Genomic DNA, 24276 nt, shown 5'->3' with positions numbered 1-24276 from the left:
AGCTTATTTTCTCTAATCCAGGCAGCATCCTGATAAGCCTCTTCTATATCTTCACCAAAGCCTCCACATCCTTCCTGCAACGTGGCAATCAGAAGTGAATGCAATATGCCACATGTGGCCTAACCAAAATCTTATAAAAGCTGCAACATGACATTCTGCCTCTTGTACTCCATGCCCTGACCAATAAAGGCAAGCATGCCATATGCCTCCTTTACCATGCTATCTACTTGTGGGGCCACTTTCAGTGAGCTATGTACTTGAACCCCAAGATGTTCCCCCCCCCCCAATCAGTCAAAGCTCTTCAGAGTCCTGCCACTGATTGTATACTTTTCCTTAATATCTGACCCCCCCACCCCCCGACAAAAACTGCAGCACCTCACTTATCCGAATTATACTCCATCTGCCATTTCTCTGCCCATCTGCAACTGTCCCTTTTGGACATTCCAAAAAGCAGAAACTTCTGCTCCACGTCAGCCTAAACCCTGACACAATTTGGCCCAACTATCAAAGGGTTTAATAAAGATTAAGTGGACATTTGCTGATAGAATGCACAATTCTTTTCTGACGAAGGGCCATTGAACTTGAAAGGGGAACGGTTTTGCCTCTACAGATGCCTCAGACCTGCTGAATGTCTCCAGCACTATCAGATCTCCAGCATCGGCAATTCTTGGCTAAAATAAAAGTCTCAATCTAGAACATTAACCCAATTGGAATAAAGAGTCAAGAACGTACCCATTTTACTTGAATTCACAAGCAACCGTCAATCCAATTAGAAACTATTCAAAAGTTTAAACCAGATACCCAGAGTGATATTACAACTAGAAATGGGTGATGTCAAGATAATTAGTTCTCAAAAAAAAATTCAGTCAGTCCAGCATTGATGTGAGTGATAACATGCAACATAAATAATTTGATAAATACAACTTCTGCTTCTTTTGGACCTAAGCCCCATACTGGATTCATAAGGTGACACAGGAGGTTTAAAGAAAATTGCACTTCAAAATAATTAAATAAAGTCTATTCCTATTAGTTCACTTCCAACAAATGTTTGCAACCACAAATGCTAACATGCTGTTTCAACTTAAGAGAACTCACCCCGGACAAAAAAATCTAAAGGGTCAAAATCTATAACGGTACGGGTCCTCACATTTCTTAAGTTTTCAATGTGGAAATTTCAGACGATGAACATTTTGGTGTTAACCTGGCCTAGGATTCAGAAATTCTTTTTAAGCTGCTGGCTCTCAAGAAGTCATCCATTAGAAGGGGATTAAGATAGGCTGGAAGAGAACAGACAGAAACAGACTAATATCTGGAACTGCAAGAGGTCTATATCAGAGAAGGGAATATTCTGTCATACCTACAGTGCAACAATCTGATGCACAATATAGTATTCAAAAACCAGATTGGAAAATAAAATAGACCAAAGAAACTAGTTTAGAGTTGGTTTAGTATAATATATTTCAGCTTTGAGAGAGACATAGAAATCAGCTTTCCACAGTTTTCCTATAAAAGACCCATTTTTCCAAAGCATTATGCACAAAACATTTTAATTAGAATACAATTGTATAGTGAAAGTAAAAGTGATCTTGTAACTTCCCAATATAAAACGGAGCCACAATGACCAAAAGTAGATGTTAACTGTTGGGAGAAGTCCATTAGGGAACAATATGGACTAAAAATGTCAAAAACTATCCGTGAACTATTAGTGCTCGATAGGGAGAAGAGGTGCGATGATAAAAGGCCAATATGTAATCAACTCTTAATTTCACTTGCAACATCTACAACATTGGAAATGTGTCCATGCTTTTTTTTTGTATAATCATACAACTAAACTCATCATTAAATCCACATTGGCTATAACCACTATGCAAAAAGGTGAAAATACTGTCTGTTCAAGCGATGCACATGGCAAATTTCAGGAACAGTATGTGCAAACTGTCTTCTGGAGATCTCTTTTTAAATTGAAGATATAAAAACGGGTGAAGCCTCTTCAGATATGTTAATTTTTTTTGAAATTGGAATGCTGGCACTTTCCAATTAGGCAACAGTTCTTCATACCTGTAAACGGCAATGGGGAAAAAAAAAGTCTCAGAACAAGATATACATCGAATGCAAAATTACAAATACAAGTCAACACCATCTCCTTTGGTAATAAATCAAACAGTCCTGTAAGCTTCAAAGCTGAAGTTTCTAAATGAAACTAAAGTGGGAAGAGGGGCTTCCATAAAACATTTAAATATATCTCCAGTGTCCAGGACAAATCACATTCAACATTGCCATAGATCCCAGTGAAAAATTCAACTGTTGAAAAAAAAAAGCAGACCCAGACTTCTAATGGGAATCTATCAAACCACAGGCTGTGACAGTTAGTGGTTGAAGGCCATACAGTACGATGAACAGAGGAGCTGGCACATATTTGGTAGAGAAAAATATCTAAGGAATGTGCATGGGTAGGAGTATAGAATTAGAGAAGTTGGGGATTGAACAAGACTGCAACATTTCCCTGACCTTGTACATTCCCATACAAAAACTAATTCAGGGAAGCTCCTGTTAGCCAAAGTGCTCAATGCCAGTCACCATATTATAAGATTGAAATGGCACTGGAGAGGAAAATAAAAAGATTTAAAATGACAGCAGAAACACAAGGATTAGCTATCAAGTAAGAGTATACAGCCAGGTCTGGAAGCGACTTGAAAAAAGTCACTTAAAATTATGAAGGTTTAGATAGAATGGATGCCGAAAGAATGTTTCCACTTGCAGGGAAGACCACAACCAAGGGCACGAAAATACGACAAGTCATCAACAACTTTAAAAAAAGTTAGAGGGATTCACAAGTGATTTTACACAGGAGGTACTAAGAATGTGAAACTGCTATCAAATAGAGTGGTTGAAACTTTAAATAAAATACAGATGCAATTAAAGAGGGTCCAGATAAACATACAAAAAGGCAAACAAGAAATGCTCTGATTTAGGTTGAAAGATGATTGGATTACAGCATAAACACTGGGTCACAGTATCTGGGTTGACCAACTTGCTATATATATATATATAAATCAGGGCGTTTACAAATTGTAGCATGTCGAAACAGATCTGTCTAATCGGTCACTGGATCACCAGATCAAACAAACTGACAGACAATCAGATAATACACAAGAATTAAAACTGCAAAAAAAAAAAGAAAGCAAATTAGTTAAGTACCAAAATTCCAGTCATTTGAAATTTATAAGTAGTACTTCACCAGAATGTGATAAGTGATTATTATTTAAATTTCTATTTTTTCCTATTATTCATGCATTTACCAAGGTTCTCAAAGATGTCTCTGGAAGTGACCAAAGGAAAAGGGTGCTGCATCATATGAAGAGTTGACTACTCTTTAAATTGTATTGCACTAAATTTTAGTCAAAGCACTAACTTAGTTATAGCTAAAAGTCTCAAGCTATGCAAAAGAAAGGAAACATTCAGCACAGAGGACAGAACATGACTCAGATAGATTAAAAATACACATATTACCATTCTATATTAGCCCCACCATATTAGGATCTCTGCAATCTGAAGGCTGCAAGGTCAAAACTTGAATGGATGACTAGCAAGCATTGTGCAAGTGTTGTTCAGTCACTTTGGGCGGGTTGTTAAACTGCAATCCCCCATTCATGCAGTCTAGTGGATCATAACATTGAAGCAGAGCAGTTCAACCAACAGCAAGGAATTAATTTCAAATTGCTTATGGGGTATATAGATAAATAACAAGTCATTCAGTTTGCAATGCAGTGACTATATTACAAACCATTCCATGTACATGAAACGATGCACATCCCTATGACTCTAGAATTTGAACACAAGTTAAAAAAATGTGCCATTGAGCCTGCTCTTCCATTTAAAACATCCCTGGTTCATCTTGGGCTTCAACTTAAATTTCAGTCTACTGCTCATTTGCTTAAATTCCTTAGACACCAAAGATCTGAACACATTTTAAGCATGTGATAGACAATGGAGTGTCTCAACCTGGAGTTAAAAAATTCTGTGGATTAGTGAGCCTTGAATGAAGCAATTCTTTCTCAGTCTTAAATGATTGGCCCCTCACCCCAAAGATGCATTCATGTTTAGATTCGCCAATCACAGAAACAAGTTCTCAGCATCTATCCAGTAAAGCCCTTTCAGAAACTTGTACACCTCAATGAGATCATCCCTCATGCGATCCTCAGAATAGAAGCCTAATTTACATGACCAATTGGGACTAATTTATTGAACCTCCTGCTATACCATCTCAAAAGCAGGTATACCCTCTATAGACAAGACGAAAATTGTACTTAGCCTTGATCTCATCATAAACCTGCACAATTTTACCAAGACCTGTCTACTTCTGCACTTCAATCCTTTGGAAAAAAGGCCAACATGCAATTTACCATCTTAACTGCTTGTCAAAGCATTTCTGGCAGATGCAAGATAAATCTGCCCTTTGGTACTTGAACAGAATTACAAATTTGAGATTTTTTGTCACAATTTGCCTGCATAAAAATTGAAGTGGCATCTCTAAGCCTCTTGTGTACTACCTTTAATCCAGAAAAAAAAAAAGTGTTTGTGCCGGCAGAAAATATTGAACACCGTACTTGTGTGAAATAGTACTTGCCCCTTTAAAGCCTCTTAATCTCCATCACTGACAATTAAAGAAAGAACATGGAAACATACATCAAGCTAATCAGTACCTGGAAACCAGATTACAATTCAAGGGAAGGGGGTTCCCTTCAGTCGAACTGGTCAGGTGCATTTTCAGAAGACAGCTTTTCATTGCACTGGGTAGGAGTAAACTTAGACCATAGCTGTTTATTCTGACTGTGGGACCCAAGGCTCAACTGTGGCAGAGTCAGCACAGGCCAGATCAAAAAAAAAAGTAATTACAGCCAAAGCAGGAACCCAAAAGGTGGCACTGCCATATTTAAGCAGCAGGTGACATTTCTACAGAAATCCCTTCAATGTTGAACAAACTCCCTCAATATCTTACCTGGCTCAGACCTGCTGCATAGCAGACATTTAAAGCAGCATACATTGGGATTTCTTCTTTTTACACTTTTCCACTGGTGCTTTCCTATTGATCTGTCTGACCAGGTCATAAAAGATCTGCAGAAGGAAAAGAATAACATTTTTGATCGCAAAAAATTAGGATGAGACATTTTACTCACAGCACTAATGGGGAAAATGTTGTTGCACATCAACTTGTTACATAAAAGGGATGTCGTGGTAGATGCACTTTGTCTGACAAAATAATAATAATTACAACTTTAAGTACTTAATTAGATTTGAAGTGCTTGGAACAGAGAAAAGCTGCATCAATGCAAGTCTCTTTGGATTAGTTCACTGAAGATTTTAAGACAAGTGAATGGAAACTTTAATCACCTCTTTGCTTCTGCAAAGTAGTATGGTTTGGAGTAGTTTAGACCCACCTTGCCTATTCACTTGGTGAAAATTCAACCATATTCAATGTACTGACAATCCAGACACTGCTAAAGCATACACTTTCAAGGTAGTTAGCTGAAAAGTAAGTGCTCTTGTCAGGTTGAACTCTCACTAGCATTGGCCCACACAAAGACCATCAAGCTGTCCCGATGTCAGTGGAAAGGTTAGAAAGACATTCCCTCAAGGAGGTGGTGTATGAAAGGGGATTGGAGGGATACTAATGATAGTGAGAACAACTAATCTGGAGTGTCTTTTAATTTAAAACTGTCGGGTCAGAAAAAGAGACAAATGTTCAAAGGGGAGGAGTTAAATTGAGGATGAGCATCTAGAAAGGAGATGGCAAAAATTGACTTTGCTGACGTGAAACTGTCCTAGAATAGCAACTGCAATCGCAAAGCCAGGTTTCTTACCAGGGCATGCCACTCAAATGCTTCATCAAACGTCATGCCAATTTATTTTATCCCATGTTACATCATCCCATGAATAAAAAAACACGGCATTACTTTTCCAAGGCTCCAAAGTCCATTCTGCACTGACAAAAGTCCTGTTATCTGTCAGGGACTTGTTCACCTCAATATTGTGCAAAACATCATGACCTTAAATTGGTTTCAGTGAATTTTTCTTTTTGCATGGTTATAACAAAGCATTCAAGAGAAACCACCAGTAGGGAATGGAACACTGTCCATTGTTCATTCAAAATGCTGTAAGCACTCTGAAGGTTAGGTATTGCATGGTTAGACAGTGAAACTACCCAGTCTCTATTTCATGTGACTCAACTCAAACAAGTGGGAGTGACAATTTTCCATTTCTCTTCCCTTTCCTCTTTAAGGAGATGATCCTAAGGTAGTTTTCTGGGCCATGATCAAGTCGAAGGTGAACAGGAAACAGCACCCAAGAGAATATCTAGCCATACCTCATTAACGTTGATCTTTGACTTTGCAGAAGACTCTAAAAAGGCACAGTTGTTCCATTGTCTTGCTAGGTTCTGGCCCTGTTCTTTGCCCACTACTCGTTCATCTTCCAAGTCACATTTATTGCCAACCAGAATCATTGGAACCTGGGAAAAAACAGAAGCAGCAGTGCAAGGCTGTTATTAGTGACAGACTCGGATGTTCTAAATTTTACATTGATTTCTGATTGTACAATTTTGCCTTAAAGGGCTTGGTCAATCAGTAAAATGAAAAGATGCTATTTCTATTGTAATAATCTGATCCAGATGCCAGCCTTCAGTCAATTCAATTCATTCCACATCATGTCAAGAAATAACTGGAGAAATAACTATAACTGCCATGGTTATAGCCAATGACAAACTCCAGCAACAGTACCGAAGACTTTGCTCCAGAACTTGCTACTTCCTTGGTCAAATGAATCCAGTATGGTCATAACACTGGCATTTACCTGACGATATGGAAAATTGCCTATGTCCTGTACACAAAAAGCAGAACAAGTCCAACCTGATATCACCCGAGAACATGCATACAGTACATACTCATGTGACTGTCAACATTGTCTACCTCATATGCTGCAGGAAAGGATGCCCTGAGGCATGGTATATCAGTGAGACCATGCAGGCACTATGACAATAGACAAATAGACACCATGCAATGATTGTCAGGCAGCAGTGTTCCCTCCCAGTCAGGGAGCACTTGAGCTGTTAAGGTCATTCAGCTTCTGATATTCATGAGTGTCCAAGGCAGTCTTTGAGATATATGACAATGCAGAAGCAATGTGCAGAACCTGATAATCAAGTTCCACTCATGAGGCTGGCCTCAACCACAATCTTGGGTTCATGTCGTGTGACATGTAACACCACTATACTTTTCAGTATCTATAAAACCCTCACTTCTGTTCTGACACCATTACCCTATTTGTTGTTCTCTCTACCTTAGTTTGTACAGTTTTGGATTACTTGTTACTTTGGATAGACCCTGGTCATGTGTCTGATACCTACTCATGTTATTCCAGCCACTTAGTTTGTCTCTAGCACCTTTCTGATTTGTAATTATCCTTCTGTCTTAATCTGTTCACAGGACAACTCTGCACTTGTTATTCAGCTGTTGACGCTTTACTCTATTTGTAAATATCTGTTGACACTTAATTACTTGGAATTATCTTGCCCATTATTTCTCCCCCTATATATTCTGTGTCTATGCACTTTGCTCCACTTCACCAGACAAAGGAGCAGTGCTCCAAAAAGCTTGCGATTTCAAAAATCTGTTGGACTATAACCTGATGCCATGTGGCTTCTGACCTTGTCCACATCAGTTCAACACTAGCATCCCCACATCAGTGGAAGATGGTTGTGATTGATGGAGGCCAGTCATCTCATCACCAGGGCATCTCTGCACGAGTTCCAAAGGAAAGATTTATTTGCTAAATCAACCTGGTTAGAGATGCTACAACACTCCTCTGGAAAAGGTAGGACTCAAACCAAGGTCTTCTGGTTCAGAGGTAGAAGCACTACCACTGTGCCAGAGTCCTTGAGTTCCTCAGGATAGTCTCCTAGGCTCAACCAGCTTCAGCTGCTTCATTGATAACCTTTCCTCCATCATTTGGGGGGAGGGGGAAAGAAAGAAGAAGTGGGGATGTTCAATGATTGCGCAATATTCGGCATTATTCACGAACTCATGCTAAAGCAGTTCATCTTCAAATGCAACAACATCTGAACAATATCTAGGCTTGTGCTGACGAGTGGCAAGTAACATGCATGTCACAAATGCCAGGCAATATCATCCCCAATAAGATGGAGTCTAACCACTGCCCCTCAACAGTTTGTCAATGGCATTACCATGGCTGAATCCTCATATCATCCTGGGGTTTACCATTGACGAAAAGCTCAACTGCACTCACTGTAGAAGTACAGTGGATATTAGAGCAGGTCAGAGACTAGAGCTACTCACAGGATTCCATCTCCTGGCTCCCCAAAGCCTGCCCACCAACAAGGTACAAGTCAGCAGTGTGATGGAATACTTCCCACTTGTCTGAATGGGCACAGCACCAACAAGCTGCTTATCATCCAAGCCAAAGCAGTCCACTTGATTGGCACCACAGCCACTAACATCCACTTCTTACAGCACCAGACTCAGTGGCAGTGTGCGCTAATTACAAGATACACAGCAGAAATTCAGACAGATCTTTAAACAGCATCTTTCAAACCATTGACCACTTCCATCTACGCAAGGGCAACAGATATCTGGGAATACCACCACCTGCAAGCTTCACTCCAAGCCATTCACCGCCCTGACTTGGAAATATATCGCCATTCCTTCAGAGTCATTGGATCAAAATCCTGAAATGCCTCCCAAGAACTGTGGAACTACCTACAGCACAGACTGCAACAAAGGTGGCAACTCATCACCTAAAGGGCAACTAGGGGCATGCAACAAACACTAATTGGAATCGCACACAGTGAATAAAAAAATCTTGCCTGAATTAGACTGAAGTGAAAAGGGACAAAAAAGTAGCAGAGATTCAAAGCTATGGAGGGTGCCTAAATGATTCTTAATAGACTCAGTATCTATTACAATGTCAATTAAATCTCTCTTTTTAATTGCACATTATGAAACCTAAAGAGTAGCAGCACTTATATTACCAACTGAAAGCTAGCTCACTTCAAGCTTTTCAGAGCCACCTGATACCCAGCTACCACATAACCCAATAAGTAATACACCAGGGGTGTACAGCACAGATTTTTCAATTTTGCACAAGTCAGCTGTACTGGCTGGAGTTTAAGGAATCCCATTACTAGCATGATGGACATAGCTGAGATTTAATAAATCCCAGGGCAGACAACAATTCTTAAGAATTCCCGATCAATCGCCTAATTTGGAATCAGTTAAAAATTATGAAAAAAGTTGGATTTCTTAAAAAGTACTTCATGATTAACTCTTGGACACAGCCAGATAAACAACACTGCATTTATCAATCTTTCAATCCCCAGAGGCGGTAATGGTGGTTCTCTGAACTGGCAATGACAACCCAATGATAGCCATTGAGTATTTCCATTTCAACTCAGTTCTGTAGTGATTGATTTAGTGAATTGAAGCTTGCTCAACATGAATAGTCAAAGAAATTGCTTAATATAGGATGAAGCCATTGCCCTTCAAGCCTGCTCTGCTGGTGAATGTAATCTTGGCTGATCTATTCCACTTTCCTACACTATACCCATAGTGAGCTTAGTGTGCAGGTATTCAGACGTGTGTCAAGCCTTCCCCTAAACAGGTTCGTTGAAATTCCAACTCAGCAAGAGTCAAGCAATGTAAATAAGGTTACTCCTGGAGTACAGCATTCAGACACCTGCAAGACCTTAAATATAAAAAGACAGGTACACAACATGTTTTAGCAACTAGCATGTAATTACAGGAACATGACAAATATAGTAATTATTTTCAGCATTGCATAGCCTGAAAACTTACATAACCAGTCAAGCTGGTGATGGCCTAAGACACACAAGGTTTTAAAATAGCTTACAACTCAAAATTAAGAATGTCCTTTTTGTTGCTGTACTTAAATTCCAAAAGACTATTTGAACAGGTATTAGTTAAAATGTAGGGTAGGGAAATGGGTCTTGGTAGGTTACTCTTCAGACGATCAGCATGGACTTGTTGGGCTGAAGGGCCTTTTTCCATACTGTAGGTAATCTAATCTAAAAACAGATGGTGCTTTGTGCACATTTCCCCAAAAGTGGTCAATGGAATTGATCCAATGACATCTTAAAAACATAATAACTTGAAAAAGATTACTTTGTAAGATATGGTAAAGTTGGACAAAGAGGAGAGTTTGGATTTTAAATTAATGGCAAATGGGTGTCGGCTTACTTTTGCGAAGGTGCTTAAAAGAAACAGATCGGTCTTTCCAGAATAATTTTCAATCAGTATGTCTCAGATTAGGTTTGAAACCTAAAGCAGCAAATGCTTAGTGATATTATTGCTAGACAAGTAATCCAGAGATCCAGTCATCTTCCAGGGACCCAGGTTTGAATACTGCCATGGGAGATGGTGCAATTTGAATAATGTTTTTTCCAAAATCTGGAACCAAATGAGTTTAGCAGAAAAAGGCAAAATAGATAAAAGCAGCTATCTCCACTGCTGGGATTCTAGAACTAGGATGTACACAGTCTAAAAATAGTCTAGGATCAAACTGCTCTAGCAATGGATGGTGGATCATGCCACTTGAAATCCAAGATAGATAAATTTTTGTTAAGCTGAAGATATTAAACAGGGACCTGGGCCAAATACAGGTACACAGTCGTTCTGATAAAACATGATAGTTCAGTTCTCATGCAATCCCACGTTACAAGAAAATTGTGCAATAGCCGCACCATTTCAACTAATGTGGCTGGATTCGCAAAATAGCCAATATAGGTTAAGAAAGTTCGTGCTCTAAATTTTTCATATGCGATAAAGCCAATTCGTGTTAAAGAAATGTGTTATAGCAAAACCAACTGTATATGGAGATTGGGCACAGATTAGCCACGATATCACTGAACTGCCTTCTCTTGTTCCTATGACAAATAATGATGACCACGAAACCAGTGTCAATCACTGGGGGAAAAAATCTGGTTTACTAACATTCTTTTAGGTGACTCCAGACCCACAGCAACGCAGCTGACTCAACTCAGGGCAACTGCAGATGGGCAATACTGGTTTAGCCAGTGTTGCCCACCTCCCATGAACAAATAAAAAGCTTCTTGGAGTGCTGATGGAAGTTTGTCTTTGTGGAATTTATGACCAGAGACAGAAAACTTTAAGCCATTAGTTTAGCAGTATCAAGTATGAACAAAGTTTTGGGGGTTCAGTTTGAAAACCTGATTGAAATTAGAAATAGTCTCTCCTAGAAAAAGGAGATTGAGAAAATATATGTCTTTTACTGTTCAGTTAAAGTGTAGTGATGATACTTCCAGACCAGGAGTGTTTGCTTACAAATATGCATTTGCAGCTTTGGATAGCCAAAGTCTACTGTTTTCAAAAAGATTTTCAAAAGAAACCAAGACTTCACAGCTCAGGACAGGAACCGAGCAATTAAGTCAAACCTATAGATCAGACAGGAAAGGAAAAGTCTTTGTAGTTCAATTAACTTAATTGATAATGTTGGGAAGTCAATAGGATTTTGTTTTGCTTTGTTTTTCATTGTTAAACCCAAATCTACAGCCATGCATGACAACGCTTCAACGAAAGATGGCCACATTAAAAACCAAAAAGGATTGACAATGCAAGATTTCATTCTGGGATCAGATTTTTTCCAATAGTAACATTGGTTAGAATCATAGTGCTCTCAAAAATCTGCCACATGCCAGATTTAAGGACTGCCTGTATTGAAACAATGTCTTATGTTGGAGCCCTTCTTCCATTTAAACGATATCCTTCATAAAACAGGTACACAATTTCATTTCAATTGCATTGTGGAAGAATCACTCCTCCCTCCACTCTTAAGTGCAGCTATTAAAAAAGCTCACTTTCTACTCCCTACCCTCCTTAACAGACAAACATTGTCAAGTTATGATGCTGAAAGTAAATTCAAATCATTGGGCAGTCTCCTCATCCAGTGACAGCCCGAGTCCAATCATTGCAATGCTTCCTGTTCAGTGACAAAAATCAGACTTGTTAAAGACATTAATTACAATCTGTACCATTTCAGATTCTGATGCAGAATGAAGTGTTTACTGTACCAGCTAAACATTTTTAATGTTTATTCAAAATTTGAAGTGAATTACCCCATACTCTAGCATAAACTTTGACTTGTGGATAATATACATAGCCTGGCAGAAATACAAATTGTGATTGGAAGATGGTATTTTAGACTAGGCTTCTAGAATTCCGACCCAATCATCCAAACAGCAACAGGGTAAGATGACAAGTAAACGTGTGAATGAGGCCTATGTCAGGAAAAAGCCTACACTAAAACACACTTTCAATCCATACAACACAACTTACAAATATTCCAAATAAAGCATGTCAATTAAAATTGCCTCTTAAGCCTGTCTGAAACATTCTAAGTTAAATGAAGTGTTTATTATTTTTAAATAAGTATTTCAAACAGGTGTGTGCATGGGCCTACACAACTTCAAATAAACGAGTGCCAGAGATATAATCTGCCAAGATTGCTTCAGTTCTTGGAAAGTCTCATCTATTAAGAGAGCCATATTGACATCATGGTTCAGAGAACTTTGGGGAGTGAGTTAAGTTTTACACATCACTGCCAGTGATATATGCAGGTTTTCGTAGAATTTCCACCACAAACTCACCAGATGATTCACATAATGAACATTTTCTCTAATTTAAAAATTGTGTACACATTGTCATGTCCACATACAGAAATTGCCTTTGTACACTTATCACAGCATCTCAGAACTGGCAGCTGCAGTACTGTACAGGAGAGACTGATTAAAACACACAAAAGTTTGCACCGTCATACTCCATTGTTGAAGTGGGTACACAACATAGCAATTTAAAATGGCATTGAACTATATCAGCAAGCTCTGCATACAAATTTAGATCTGTCCAGCAATCCTATGTTTCATCTGAATTAGTGCATGTTGATTTACTACATAACCGCTACAGAAGAGTGGCTTCTTGAAGAAAATTGGCTTCACAGTTTTACATATGTCTAATAACATCAGCTGAAGCTGTTTGCAGTATTTGATCTAGTTGCAGTGGATTCAAGTTAAACTCTACACAGACTCAAAGCCAAAATGTAGGTTGACACTAGTATAAAGCTGCTTAGGTGTAGTATTTACAGCGTTTGTCTAGGACAGTAAACGGAGACTCATCAGCCCTCAGGTGGAACATAAAAGATACATGGTACTACTTCAAAGAGCAAATCAGATTACCAAGGTATCCTGGCCAACATCTTATTGCTTAATGATTAAAGCAGATCAGAATGTTATCACCATACTTTGGTTGCAATGCTTAGCTCTGTGCAGATTAAGAGTTTATATTACAATAGCAACTGCACTTTAAAATACTTAGAGCTTTACACTGTCCAGAGGTCACAATCATTTACACAGAGTCAGAGATGAACAGCATAGAAACCATTTGGTCTAACCTGTCCATGCCGATCAGATATCCCAACCCAATCTAGTCCCACCTGCCAGCACCCAGCCCATATCCTTCCAAACCCTTCCTATTCATATACTCATCCAAATGCCTCTTAAACGTTGCATTTATACCAGTCTTCATTTCCTCTGGCAGCTCATTCCATACCCTATCACCCAGTGTGAAAAGGTTGCCCCTTAGGTCTCATATCTTTCCCCTCACTCTAAACCTATGCCCTCTAGTTCTGGACGCTCTGACCCCAGCGAAAAGACTTTGCCAATTTACCCGTCAATTTTATAAACCTCTAAGGTCGCCCCTCAGCCTCTGACGGTCCAGGGAAAACAGCCCTAGCCTGTTCAGCCTTTCCCTACAGCTCAAATCCTTCAACCCTGGCAACATCCTCGTAAATCTCTTCTGAACCCTTTCAGGTTTCACAACATCTTTTATGATAGGAAGGAGACCAGAATTGCATGAAATATTCCAACAGCGGCCTAACCAATGCTCTATACAGCCGCAACATGACCTCCCAACTCCTCTACTCAATACTCTGACCAATAAAGGAAAGTATCCCAAACGCCTTCTTCACTATCCTATCTACCTGCGACTCCACTTTCAAGGAGCTATGAACCTGCACTCCAAGGTCTCTTTGTTCAGCAACACTCCCTAGGACCTTACCATTAAGTGTATAAATCCTGCTAAGATTTGCTTTCCCAAAGTGCAGCACCGCAGCACTTATCTGAATTAAACTCCATCTGCCACTTCTCAGCCTATTGGCCCATTTGATCAAGATCCTACTGTAGTCTGAGGTAACTCTCTTCACTGTCCACTACATCTCCAATTTTGGTGTCATCTGCAAACTTACTAACTGTACCTCTTGAACTCACATCCAAATCATTTATGTAAATGACAAAACGTAGAGGACCCAGCACTGATCCTTATGGCACTCCACTGGTCACAGGCTTCCAGTCTGAAAAACAACCCACCGTCTACCTTTGAGACAGTTCTGTATCCAAAATGGCTAGTTCTCCCTGTATTCAGTGAGATCTAACCTTGCTAATCAGTCTCCCATGGGGAGCCTTGTCGAACACCTTACTGAAGCTCATGTTGGTCACATCCACTGCTCTGCCCTCAATCCTTTGTTACTTCCTCAAAAAACCCAATCAAGTTTGTGAGACATGATTTCCCACACACAAAGCCATACTGACTATCCCTAATCAGTCCTTGCCTTTCCAAATACATGTACATCCTGTCCCTCAGGATTCCCTCCAAAACCTTACCCACCCCAGACATCAGGCTCACTGGCCTATAGTTCCCTGGCTTGTCCTTACCACCCTTAAATAGTGGCACCATGTTAGCCAACCTCCAGTCTTCCAGCACCTCACCTGTGACCAATGATACAAATATCTCAGTAAGTCACATGCAAGTCTTTAAATTTGTAGCTGGAGGTATTCAACCAGTGTGCTGTACTGCTATCGTTTACTATACTTCAATTGCTAGATCAACAGCATTAGTGCAAAGTTGCCCATTTCACTGCTGCATACAAAACATGCTTCATAGACCTGGCCTTGTTATGCTATGACTGCATTTACAGATTGCTTGCAGCACACATGCAATTTTAAGCTGACCCTGAGATTAAATGGAAAAGTTTGAAATTCGTATAGATAACTGGTCCCAGTGATGTGCACCATAATGGGTTGGCAGGTTTGAAAGCAGAGATGCTAGCCTGAGCTCACTCCAGCATTTACTTACATCCCAAAAGGCAATAAAATCTATAATATTAAAATAAATCAAATCAAAAGCAATCAAATCAAAATATTAACTTTCTCCACAACTACCAGGCCTGCTGGCCATTTTCAACACTTATTCACCTCATTTGTACGTGGCTTTGGAGCATGGTAATCACTCAAGTTAAATAAAAATCAGGGAGATTAGTACAAAGTAGAATCAACCAGTACATGAGACAGATCCTGATCCATTTCCTTTTTGGACAAAAATCTACACAAACTTTTCAGCAAAACTGGAGGAAGAAATGAACCAGTTTGCCTTTATCTGGCAGGCCACCGTCTGCCAGTGGGTCTTTACACTGTAAAGTAACAAACAATAAGAACTCTAGTCACCTCTTAGATTTGGCAAACAGTAGTCTCTATTCAACTTTGTCTCTCTATAAGCTTTGAAACAAAGGGAAAAATAGTGAATGGGGGAAACTCAGGAATCTTGAACCAGACCATACAGATCTCAGCAGTCATGGATCTGAGCCACCTCTGACAACTCTTGCCTCACCTAGCAACATGCCATTAAAAGATTGGTATTTGCAGAAGCCATCCAGCTAGGTCATCTGCCCAATGCCAAGAAATGTAGAAGCTAGTGATAAAAACAGTTCAAAATTAAATCCATGCAGGGGAAAAAAATAAAAAGTATTTTAGTATTGCAGAGCCTTTGGCTTTGATCTTTGTCATCATTTTCTACAGGAATAGTTCCAGAAGACTGCAAATATTGCCCCTTTGTTCAAAAAAGGGAGTAAAGACAACCCGAGCAATTATAAACGAGTGAGTCTTACTTCGGTTGTGGGTAAAGTGTTGGAAAAAGGTTATAAGAGATAGGATTCATTATCTAGAGTGAAATAAGTTGATTATGGGTCGTCAACACTTTTCTGAAGGGTAGGTGGTGCATCACAAACCTAGAGTTCTTTGACGTGCTGACTGAGGGAAAATCCGTTGATGTGGTGGATATGGATTTCAGTAAGACGTGATAAGGTTCTTCACGGTAGGCTATTGCACAAAATACGAAGGCATGGGATGGAGGGGGATATAGCAGTTTGGATCAGAAATTGGCGAGCTGCAAGATGACAGAAGCTGGTGGTTGATGGGGAAATATTCATCTTGGAGTTCAGTTACACGTGGTGTACTGCAAGGATCTGTTTTGGGGCCGCTACTGTTTGTTATTTTTATAAATGAGCTGGATGAGGGCGTGGAAGCATGCGTTAGCAAATTTGTAGATGATACTAATGTCGGTGGAATTGTGGATAGTGACGAAAGATGTTGTAGGTTACAGAGGGACATAGATAAGCTGCAGAGCTGGCAAATGGAATTTAATGTTGAAAAGTGAGTGGTGATTCACTTTGAATGGAGCAAGAAGAATGCAGAGTACCGGGCTAATGGTAAGATTATTGGTAATGTAGATGAACACAGATTTGTGTCCATGTACATGGATCCCAGAAAATTGCCACCCTGGTTGATAGGGTTAAGGCAGCATAGAGTGTGTTGGCTTTTATTGCTAGAGGGATGGAGTTTCAGTGCCACGAGGTCATGCGGCAGCTGTACAAAATTCTGGTCCGACCGCACCTGAAGTATTGCATATACTTCTGGTCACCGCATTATTGGAAGGATGTGGAAGCTTTGGAAAGGGTGGAGGAGATTTACTGGGATGTTGCCTGGTATGGAGGAAAGGTCTTATCAGGAAAGGCTGAGGAACTGGAAGATGTTTTCGTTAGAGAGAAGGCTGAGAGGTGACTTCATTGAGACTTAAGGTAATTAGGGGATCTGATAACACCGACAGCGAGAGCCTTTTTCCTCAGATAGTGATGACTAGCACGAGGGAAGATAGCTATAAATTGAGGGGTGATAATATAGGATAGATTTCAAAGGTAGTTTTTTTTTAAAAACAGTAGTAGAGGCATGAACGCACTGCTGCAACAGTATTGGACTCACCAACTTTAAGGGCATTTAAATGGTCATTGGATAAACATATGGATGAAAATGGAAGAGTGTAGGATAGATGGGCTTCAGATTGCGCTGACCTGTGGAAACAAAGGCCGAATGGCCTGTACTGTGCTGTAATGTTTTATTCTCAGTAGAAAGCTTTATTAGAACACAAGTCAGGCTTTGGAGCTGAACTAAGTTGAATATGAGCTTTGCTAACAAACTGGTCCCACACGGGCAACTACTAAACCATAAAATGATCATCTGAAATGAAACAATTCTTGACACAACATTAAAGGACCAATACCATGATTAAATTTGCATATACTGTCGCTACGTTTATTAACATTTATCCACAATGTAATTCCCAGAACAGCTCGTCCACTTCTCGTACTTAACTGGCCATAAACTACTTTCAGGGGCCATGTAAGACTCCAGATAAAAATTTAAATCTTAATGCATGCTACTCCAAAATAATCCTTTTAAGATATCTGGACAACGTAAATCAGTGATGACTGACCATTCTAAGTCATCAATCTGGAGGTATCATGGACACAAACCAGTTTGAAAAGCGTGGTGCTGGAAAAGCATAGGTCAGGCAGATAGCACCACACTTTTGACTGACCTCCAGTATCTGCAGTCCTTACTTTCTCCTAGTCACAATAATCAGCTATCAAGGACTGACAGCACCACCTTGATGCTGCAACTTGCAGATAGGACTTTTGCTTTTGCACTGTTGAGAAGGCATTGAATATTCAAGCTTAATTTTTAAAAAATCATACATTAGTAACAAGGCCAGGGAAGTGTTTACATATTTGACGCAATGAGGCTTTAAAAAAGTTAAATTTGTTCTTTTGGACAACTCGAGTGAAAAGTAGGACATTGAGAACCTCTCCAAACGAGCATAATTTCAGAAAGGAATAGAATGCTTTCGGTCATAAAATTCTGCAGAACAAAACAAGATTCCAAGCACACATTTTTTGAAAGATGCTCACTGAGATACAGGCATCAGGAAACATGATCTATTCCAGTGAAGCATTTCCCATCTTAATGCTTGTGAAAGTGTGGAATACAATTGGCAAGCTAACTCTCCATCTCTGTCAAAACTAAGTATTTAGACAGGGGCACTGCATGTAAGGAGTGTCGAAATTTTTGTATAAACATAGCACCAGTACCCTTTACAAACCAGACAATAATCTGATCTCAATTTACTGTATGCAGAGCAAGATCACTTCCAGGTACAACATAAAGCCTTTCAAAATTTTAGAATTATTGCAGAGTTCTGTACATATTGAACAAGTGTAAAACAAAGGCATTCACATTAAACTCAATCTTTTAGCATGCCCACATATGGCATTAGACTCTGGAGTCTTACTGTATTTGGAATAAATGGTGTGGCCTCCACTCCTACAAAATGTTACGACAGCATAGGTCATAAACTGAAGATAAGTACTGCCTGCTTTATATCCATCAGCACTGCAGTATGACATTCAAATTAAAATGGTACTAAAAATGGAGATTTAATAACATTGTAACATCTTATTTTGCTCATGGACTCAACACAAAAATTACTGCCCTTTATTCACTTTTGCAGGTAATTCTTCTGAAACGTGATGGCTGCATTGTTGTGCAACTCCACATTATAGGGGAATTGCACCGAAAGTGTTGGCGATGTAATCACGTTATAGCCAACACATTTCAAAAGTTTGCCTTTTAGAAATTTGCCCCCAATTTGTCAATGTTACAGCTAAAGCATGTTAACAAAATGTATATCATAGAAAAAGAGACTCTTACATTCACATTCAACATCACCATTTGAAACCAGCAAATTAGGGCAGTACAGTGGCTCAGTAATAAGCACAGCTGCCTCAGTGCCAGAGACCTGGGTTTGATTACACCCTCTGGCAACTGTCTGGGCAGAGTTTGCACGTTCTCCCCATGTGTGCGTGCATTTCCGTCAGGTGCCCTGGTTTCCTCCCACAGTCCAAAAGATATGCAGGTTAGGGAAATTGGCCATGCTAAATTGCAGAGTTCATTCAGCAATGTGTAGGTTAGGTGTGGTAGCTATTGGAAATGCAAGATTACAGGGATAGGGTAGGGGGATGAGTCTGGGTGTAATTCTCAATGTCGGTGTGGAATCCGGCCGAATGGCTCATTCCGACACTGCAGGAATTCTATGGAATATACCACTAACACTTGATCAAAGCCTTCCACTTTGAATTTATAAATCTTTTAAAATAGAAACTCTTGTACTGAGATTGAGATGTAAAACCAGTTAACCTACTATTTTCAACAAACATTCAGCCAGAAAAGGCTGATTGCAAGTTCCTAAAAAATAGGATGCTTATCTCAATAGCGAAGAGTGGTCAGTACAGTGCACTAACATGAATAATTATTTTAGCACCACCTTGATAGGATTAGCTTAACTTCCATTTGAATCCTATTTGTAGGGCTACACCAGAGAAAGAAAAAACAGCTTCGGGGTCAAACGAACCCAGCAGAGACCGGACTGAATGCTTGCTTCAAATGTTACAATAGATGAACATGCCTTTAAATGGTCTAGGAGCTTGGCACTGAAATGCATTCTCTACATGTCACTGCCCCTCTCTCTTCCATGAAATGACTCAAAAATCACCTCTAACTAAGCCTTTATTCATCAGTTTAAGAACAGTACACAGATTTGTAACTTTACTTCACTCCACATAATGCTGCCAGACTGGAGTTTCTCCAGCATTGTGATTAAACCCAATGTTGGTATGCAGCTCATTTTCTGTTGTAACATTTTTGATGTGCCCTTGGAGCATTGCAGACATTAAAAGTTGTTGTTGAACTCTACTAACTAGTTAACTATAGCACTTTCCAAGTTCTGTTCTACAGTGTGACCAAATGGTTAGGATCTAAATGGAATGCATTGCCAGAGATGGAAATATGTTCAATTGAGACATTCAAGAGGGAATTGGAATATTTAAAAATGGAATATGTGCAATACTACAGGCAGAAGTTTGGAAAGTAGCTCCAGATGACTTGGTCATTTGGAGAGTTGGCACAGACAGGATGGGCTGAACTATTGCCTCCTTTGATGTAATTATTGATTCCATGCCTTGTTAACTCTAACATCAGAATTTACTGACTTTCATTAGGGGTTGAACTGCGAGGATATTTTAGCATGGAACAACTGGACCCTGCAAATTCTGCAGTAGGATGCAAAATCAGGAGGGAGTCTGAAAATTCTCAGCATCTAGAAGATCCAATTTTAATGGCTTTATGCCATTAAAGAATGGCATTTTTACAAATTCATTCATGGAAAGTGGATGTCACTAACTAATGCTGTATTAATCACCTATCCCCAATCACTTGACACATGTAGCAGAATGCAACTCCTGAAACTGATTTCAAAAGAAATAGACCATTTTCTTGAAAAAGATTTTCCAAGGCAGGTGCCATTGCCTAAACAAAGAAAACCAACACAACTTGTTGCCACTTGCAGCATTCTAAAGTTCCAGCTCATCCAAGTTTGAGAATTTGAAAGCTTTTTAAAAATAACTCGAGACTAAAACAGCAATAGTTTGTCCACGATAAAGTTTGTTACACATTCTAGAATGCTTCTCTCCATGAGAAAGCATTAGATTTAAACTATATGGGCTTAAGCACATTTTCTAGATGCATGTATCAGGGCTACAGCAAATCCATCACAGGGTAGTATTCTGGGGTTAAAGTGACACCTCCCCACAAAGCAGAAATCACAGTAGTCAAAAGGGCCATCATTCTCAAGACGAAGTTTTCTTTCATAGGCTGCAAGAATCACTGAAAAGGCCAGCATTTGTTGTCTACCTCTAATTGCCCTTGAACAGTGGCTTACTAGGACCATCTCAGCAGTTAAGAGACAACACACTATGGAGGATCTGGATGCCCTTCACTAAAGAGGGAAACTTTGCATTAGTGAACCAGATAGGTTTTAACAATGGTATACTTAGGAGGTCCCTATTACCAAGATTAGCTTTCAATTCCACATATCAATTTAAGTTCCACCAGCAGCCAGAGTCAGATTTGAACCCAACTCCCATAGCATGAGCCTGGGCCTCTGGATTACCAGCCCAATAACATTACCACTCGGCCACTATCTCCCACAACACAACTGGATTTCCATGGCAAACACTTTTCACCATTATAGCACAACAGCTTGACATTCATTGCACATTAAGTGATACAGCATGAAACAATGACCAATAAAACAGCATTAAAAAGGTTTTAAGTTAGCATGCAACAGGACAGCTGAGCAGGTTGGGAACAAAAATGTACCATGTATTTCAAAAGGCAGCAACTTTACATTAGAAAATATAGACAAAAATACACTGGCACAAAGAGGGATGCATGAATTAGAACAAATCTTGCAATCTCAATCATAGTACACAATCTCAACTCTTTCAAATGGTTACCTAACTAATCTCAATTCTCTGCTTTGTCCATATATCTGAAATTTTTGCTTCCGAATGTTAACCCAATTTCTTCTTGGAATGTTACTATCAAATCAGCTTCCACCTTTCAGGCAGCACATTCCAAATGCCATTTACTATGTAAAAAGTTATCTTACTCTGGTTCTTTTGTTAACTAAAATCTGCATCCTTCAGTTATCAACACATCAGGAAATTACATCACGTTTAAATCAGCACAGTACAGGCCCTTCAGACCTTTTATCCAGCCTCGGGCAACTATCTGTGTGGAATTTGCACACACTCAGTATCTGCGTGGGTTTCCTCTGGGTGCTCCAGTCTCCTCCTACAGTCCAAAGATGTGCAGGTTAGGTGAATCGGCCATGCTAAGTTGCCCATAGTGTTAGGTGAAGGGGTAAATGTAGGGCAATGGGTCTGGGTGGGTTGCTCTTCGGAGGGTCGGTGTGGACTTGTTGGGCCGAAGGGCCTGATTCCACACTAAGTAATCTAACCTAATTCAATCCAACTCTAAAGATCAGACTAACCTACATACCCTTCATTTTACTATCTTCCATGTGCCTATGTGTCCCTAATGCATCTGACTCTACCACCACTGGCAGTGCATTTCATGCACCCACCGTGTGAAGAACCTACCTCTGACATCTCCCCAAACTTTCCTCCAATCACCTTAAAATTATGTCCCCCTACCATGGGGAACAAAAAAGGGTCTGGCTACCACTATACTGCTCAACATCTTGTACACCTCTAAATTAGTCACCGCTCATTCCTTGCTCCAGTGAGAAAAACCTAGCTCCCTCAACCTTTAAGACATACGCTCAAGTCAAGGCAGCATCCTGGTAAATCCCCTCTGCACCTTCTCTAAAGCTTCCACATCCTTCCTATAATGAGGCAACCAGAACTGAACACAATATTCAAAGTGTGATCTTACCAGGGCTCTACAGAGCTGCAGCATAACCTCGCAGCTCTTAAACTCAATCCCTCTGCTAATGAAAGCCAACACACCATACGCCTGAACAACTATCAACTCTGGTGGCAACTTTAAGTTGATAGACCCCAACACTGTCAAGAATCTTGTCATTAACCCTGTAATCTACATTCAAATTTGGCCTTCCAAAGTGAATCACTTCACACTTTTCCAGGTTGAACTCCATCTGCCACCTCAGCCCAGCTCTGCATCCTGTCAATGTCCCGCTGGAACCTTCAACAGCCCTCCACACTACGCACAACTCTACCAACCTTCGTGTAATTGGCAAACTTACTAACCCACCCTTCTACTTCCTCATGCAAGTCTTTTATAAAAATCACAAACAATAGAGATCCCAGAACAGATCCCTGCAGAAACCCACTGGTCACAGAGCTCCAGGCTAAATACTTTCCATCTACAACCACCCTCTGTCTATGAGCCCAATCAAAATTCTCAAATCTTAATTTTCCTCTTGACTTTTGCAATGGAGTTAAAAATCACAACACCAGGTTTACAGTCCAACAGGTTTATTTGGAAGTACAAGCTTTTGGAGCACTGCTCCAACATCCAGGTAGCTAGTGCAGCAGGATCATAGGACACAATTTTAGTAAGAGATCAAAGATTCCACATATCCTGAGTGCAACCTCAAAGAGAAAAAGTTCCTCAGGCATGCAACATTCTGGATGAATCGGTTACCTGCCCCTCTCCAAGGCACTTAGTCTTTTTGCAAATTCGATATAGTTCCCCATTTGCTGTTACCCTAACATCCAAGGAAACACAGTTTTGCCTAAGAATCCAACATATGTTAGTGATCTCCTCGGTGTCTCTGATCAATGGACTAGGGTAAAATGGTGAATTAGTAAACTATTAGGGTCCTGGAAACAGTAAGAGATAAGAGGTCAACCAACATGAGACAGCCAAACAATGCTAAATGCAAGTTGAATTTATAACTATATACACAATACCAGTTAACCAGCCCAGCCCCAATACACATTCCAGCTCCAAGCCAGTTCTCCCAAAATTTGCATCCTGTAGTTTCAAAACAAAGAATAAGCTGAATCAGTTACACAGGATCATGGTTAATCTCCTACAGATGTGAAGCCACTATCTCCTTCACAAATCAGAAGCAGCAACTGGAAACAGAGTTTGAAGGGACAGGTGAGAGAGATGGGAAGAGTCTTATTTTGCACATGGTAACATTTCCATTCATGATTAAAAAGTTGGAATAGCTTGCACATGCAGCCACAACAGATGTCAGCAACATGAAGCACCAGCAATCAAGACCAGAGTCCACAACTGCTTCCAACTAAAAGTTGAAATATCCATCTCAAATCATAGCGTTCGAGTCAGAGATGCACAGCATGGAAATAGACCCTTCAGTCCAACCCGTCTATGCCGACCAGATATCCCAACCCAATCTAGTCCCACCTGTCAGCGCCCGGCCCATATCCCTCCAAACCCTTCCTATTCATATACCCGTACAAATGCCTCTTAAAAGTTACAATTGTACCAGCCTCCACCACATCCTTTGGCATCTGCCTTTTTAAAAAGGATGTATCAGGTGAAGATTCCATAATTTTACAGGAACAAAGTAACACCTAGGAGAACAGGCATCATGATGCAATTTAAAGTTTCAAAAGCATTTAAAATTGATTTGCTTTATTTTACTTTTAGAAAAT

The 24276-nt window shown here is 39.9% G+C and overlaps 1 protein-coding gene across 1 annotated transcript in view; it reads right to left on the bottom strand.

Annotated features, from left to right (window-relative positions):
• Window positions 1-1433: 1433 nt before the first annotated feature.
• The window catches only part of rap1aa (RAP1A, member of RAS oncogene family a), a 94668-nt gene continuing 71825 nt past the window's right edge, over window positions 1434-24276 (bottom strand). Inside the window, exons 6-8 of the mRNA XM_043716372.1 lie at window positions 6365-6508; window positions 5000-5115; window positions 1434-2058 (exon numbers count right to left, since the gene is read on the bottom strand). Coding sequence (XP_043572307.1) covers window positions 5029-5115; window positions 6365-6508 — 231 coding nt within the window. The 3' untranslated portion in view covers window positions 1434-2058; window positions 5000-5028. The remainder of the gene's footprint in view (window positions 2059-4999; window positions 5116-6364; window positions 6509-24276) is intronic.

This window comes from Chiloscyllium plagiosum, chromosome 26 (assembly GCF_004010195.1).
Source record: "Chiloscyllium plagiosum isolate BGI_BamShark_2017 chromosome 26, ASM401019v2, whole genome shotgun sequence".
Taxonomy (NCBI): Eukaryota; Metazoa; Chordata; class Chondrichthyes; order Orectolobiformes; family Hemiscylliidae; genus Chiloscyllium; species Chiloscyllium plagiosum.
This window is presented reverse-complemented; position numbering and strand designations above follow the sequence as displayed.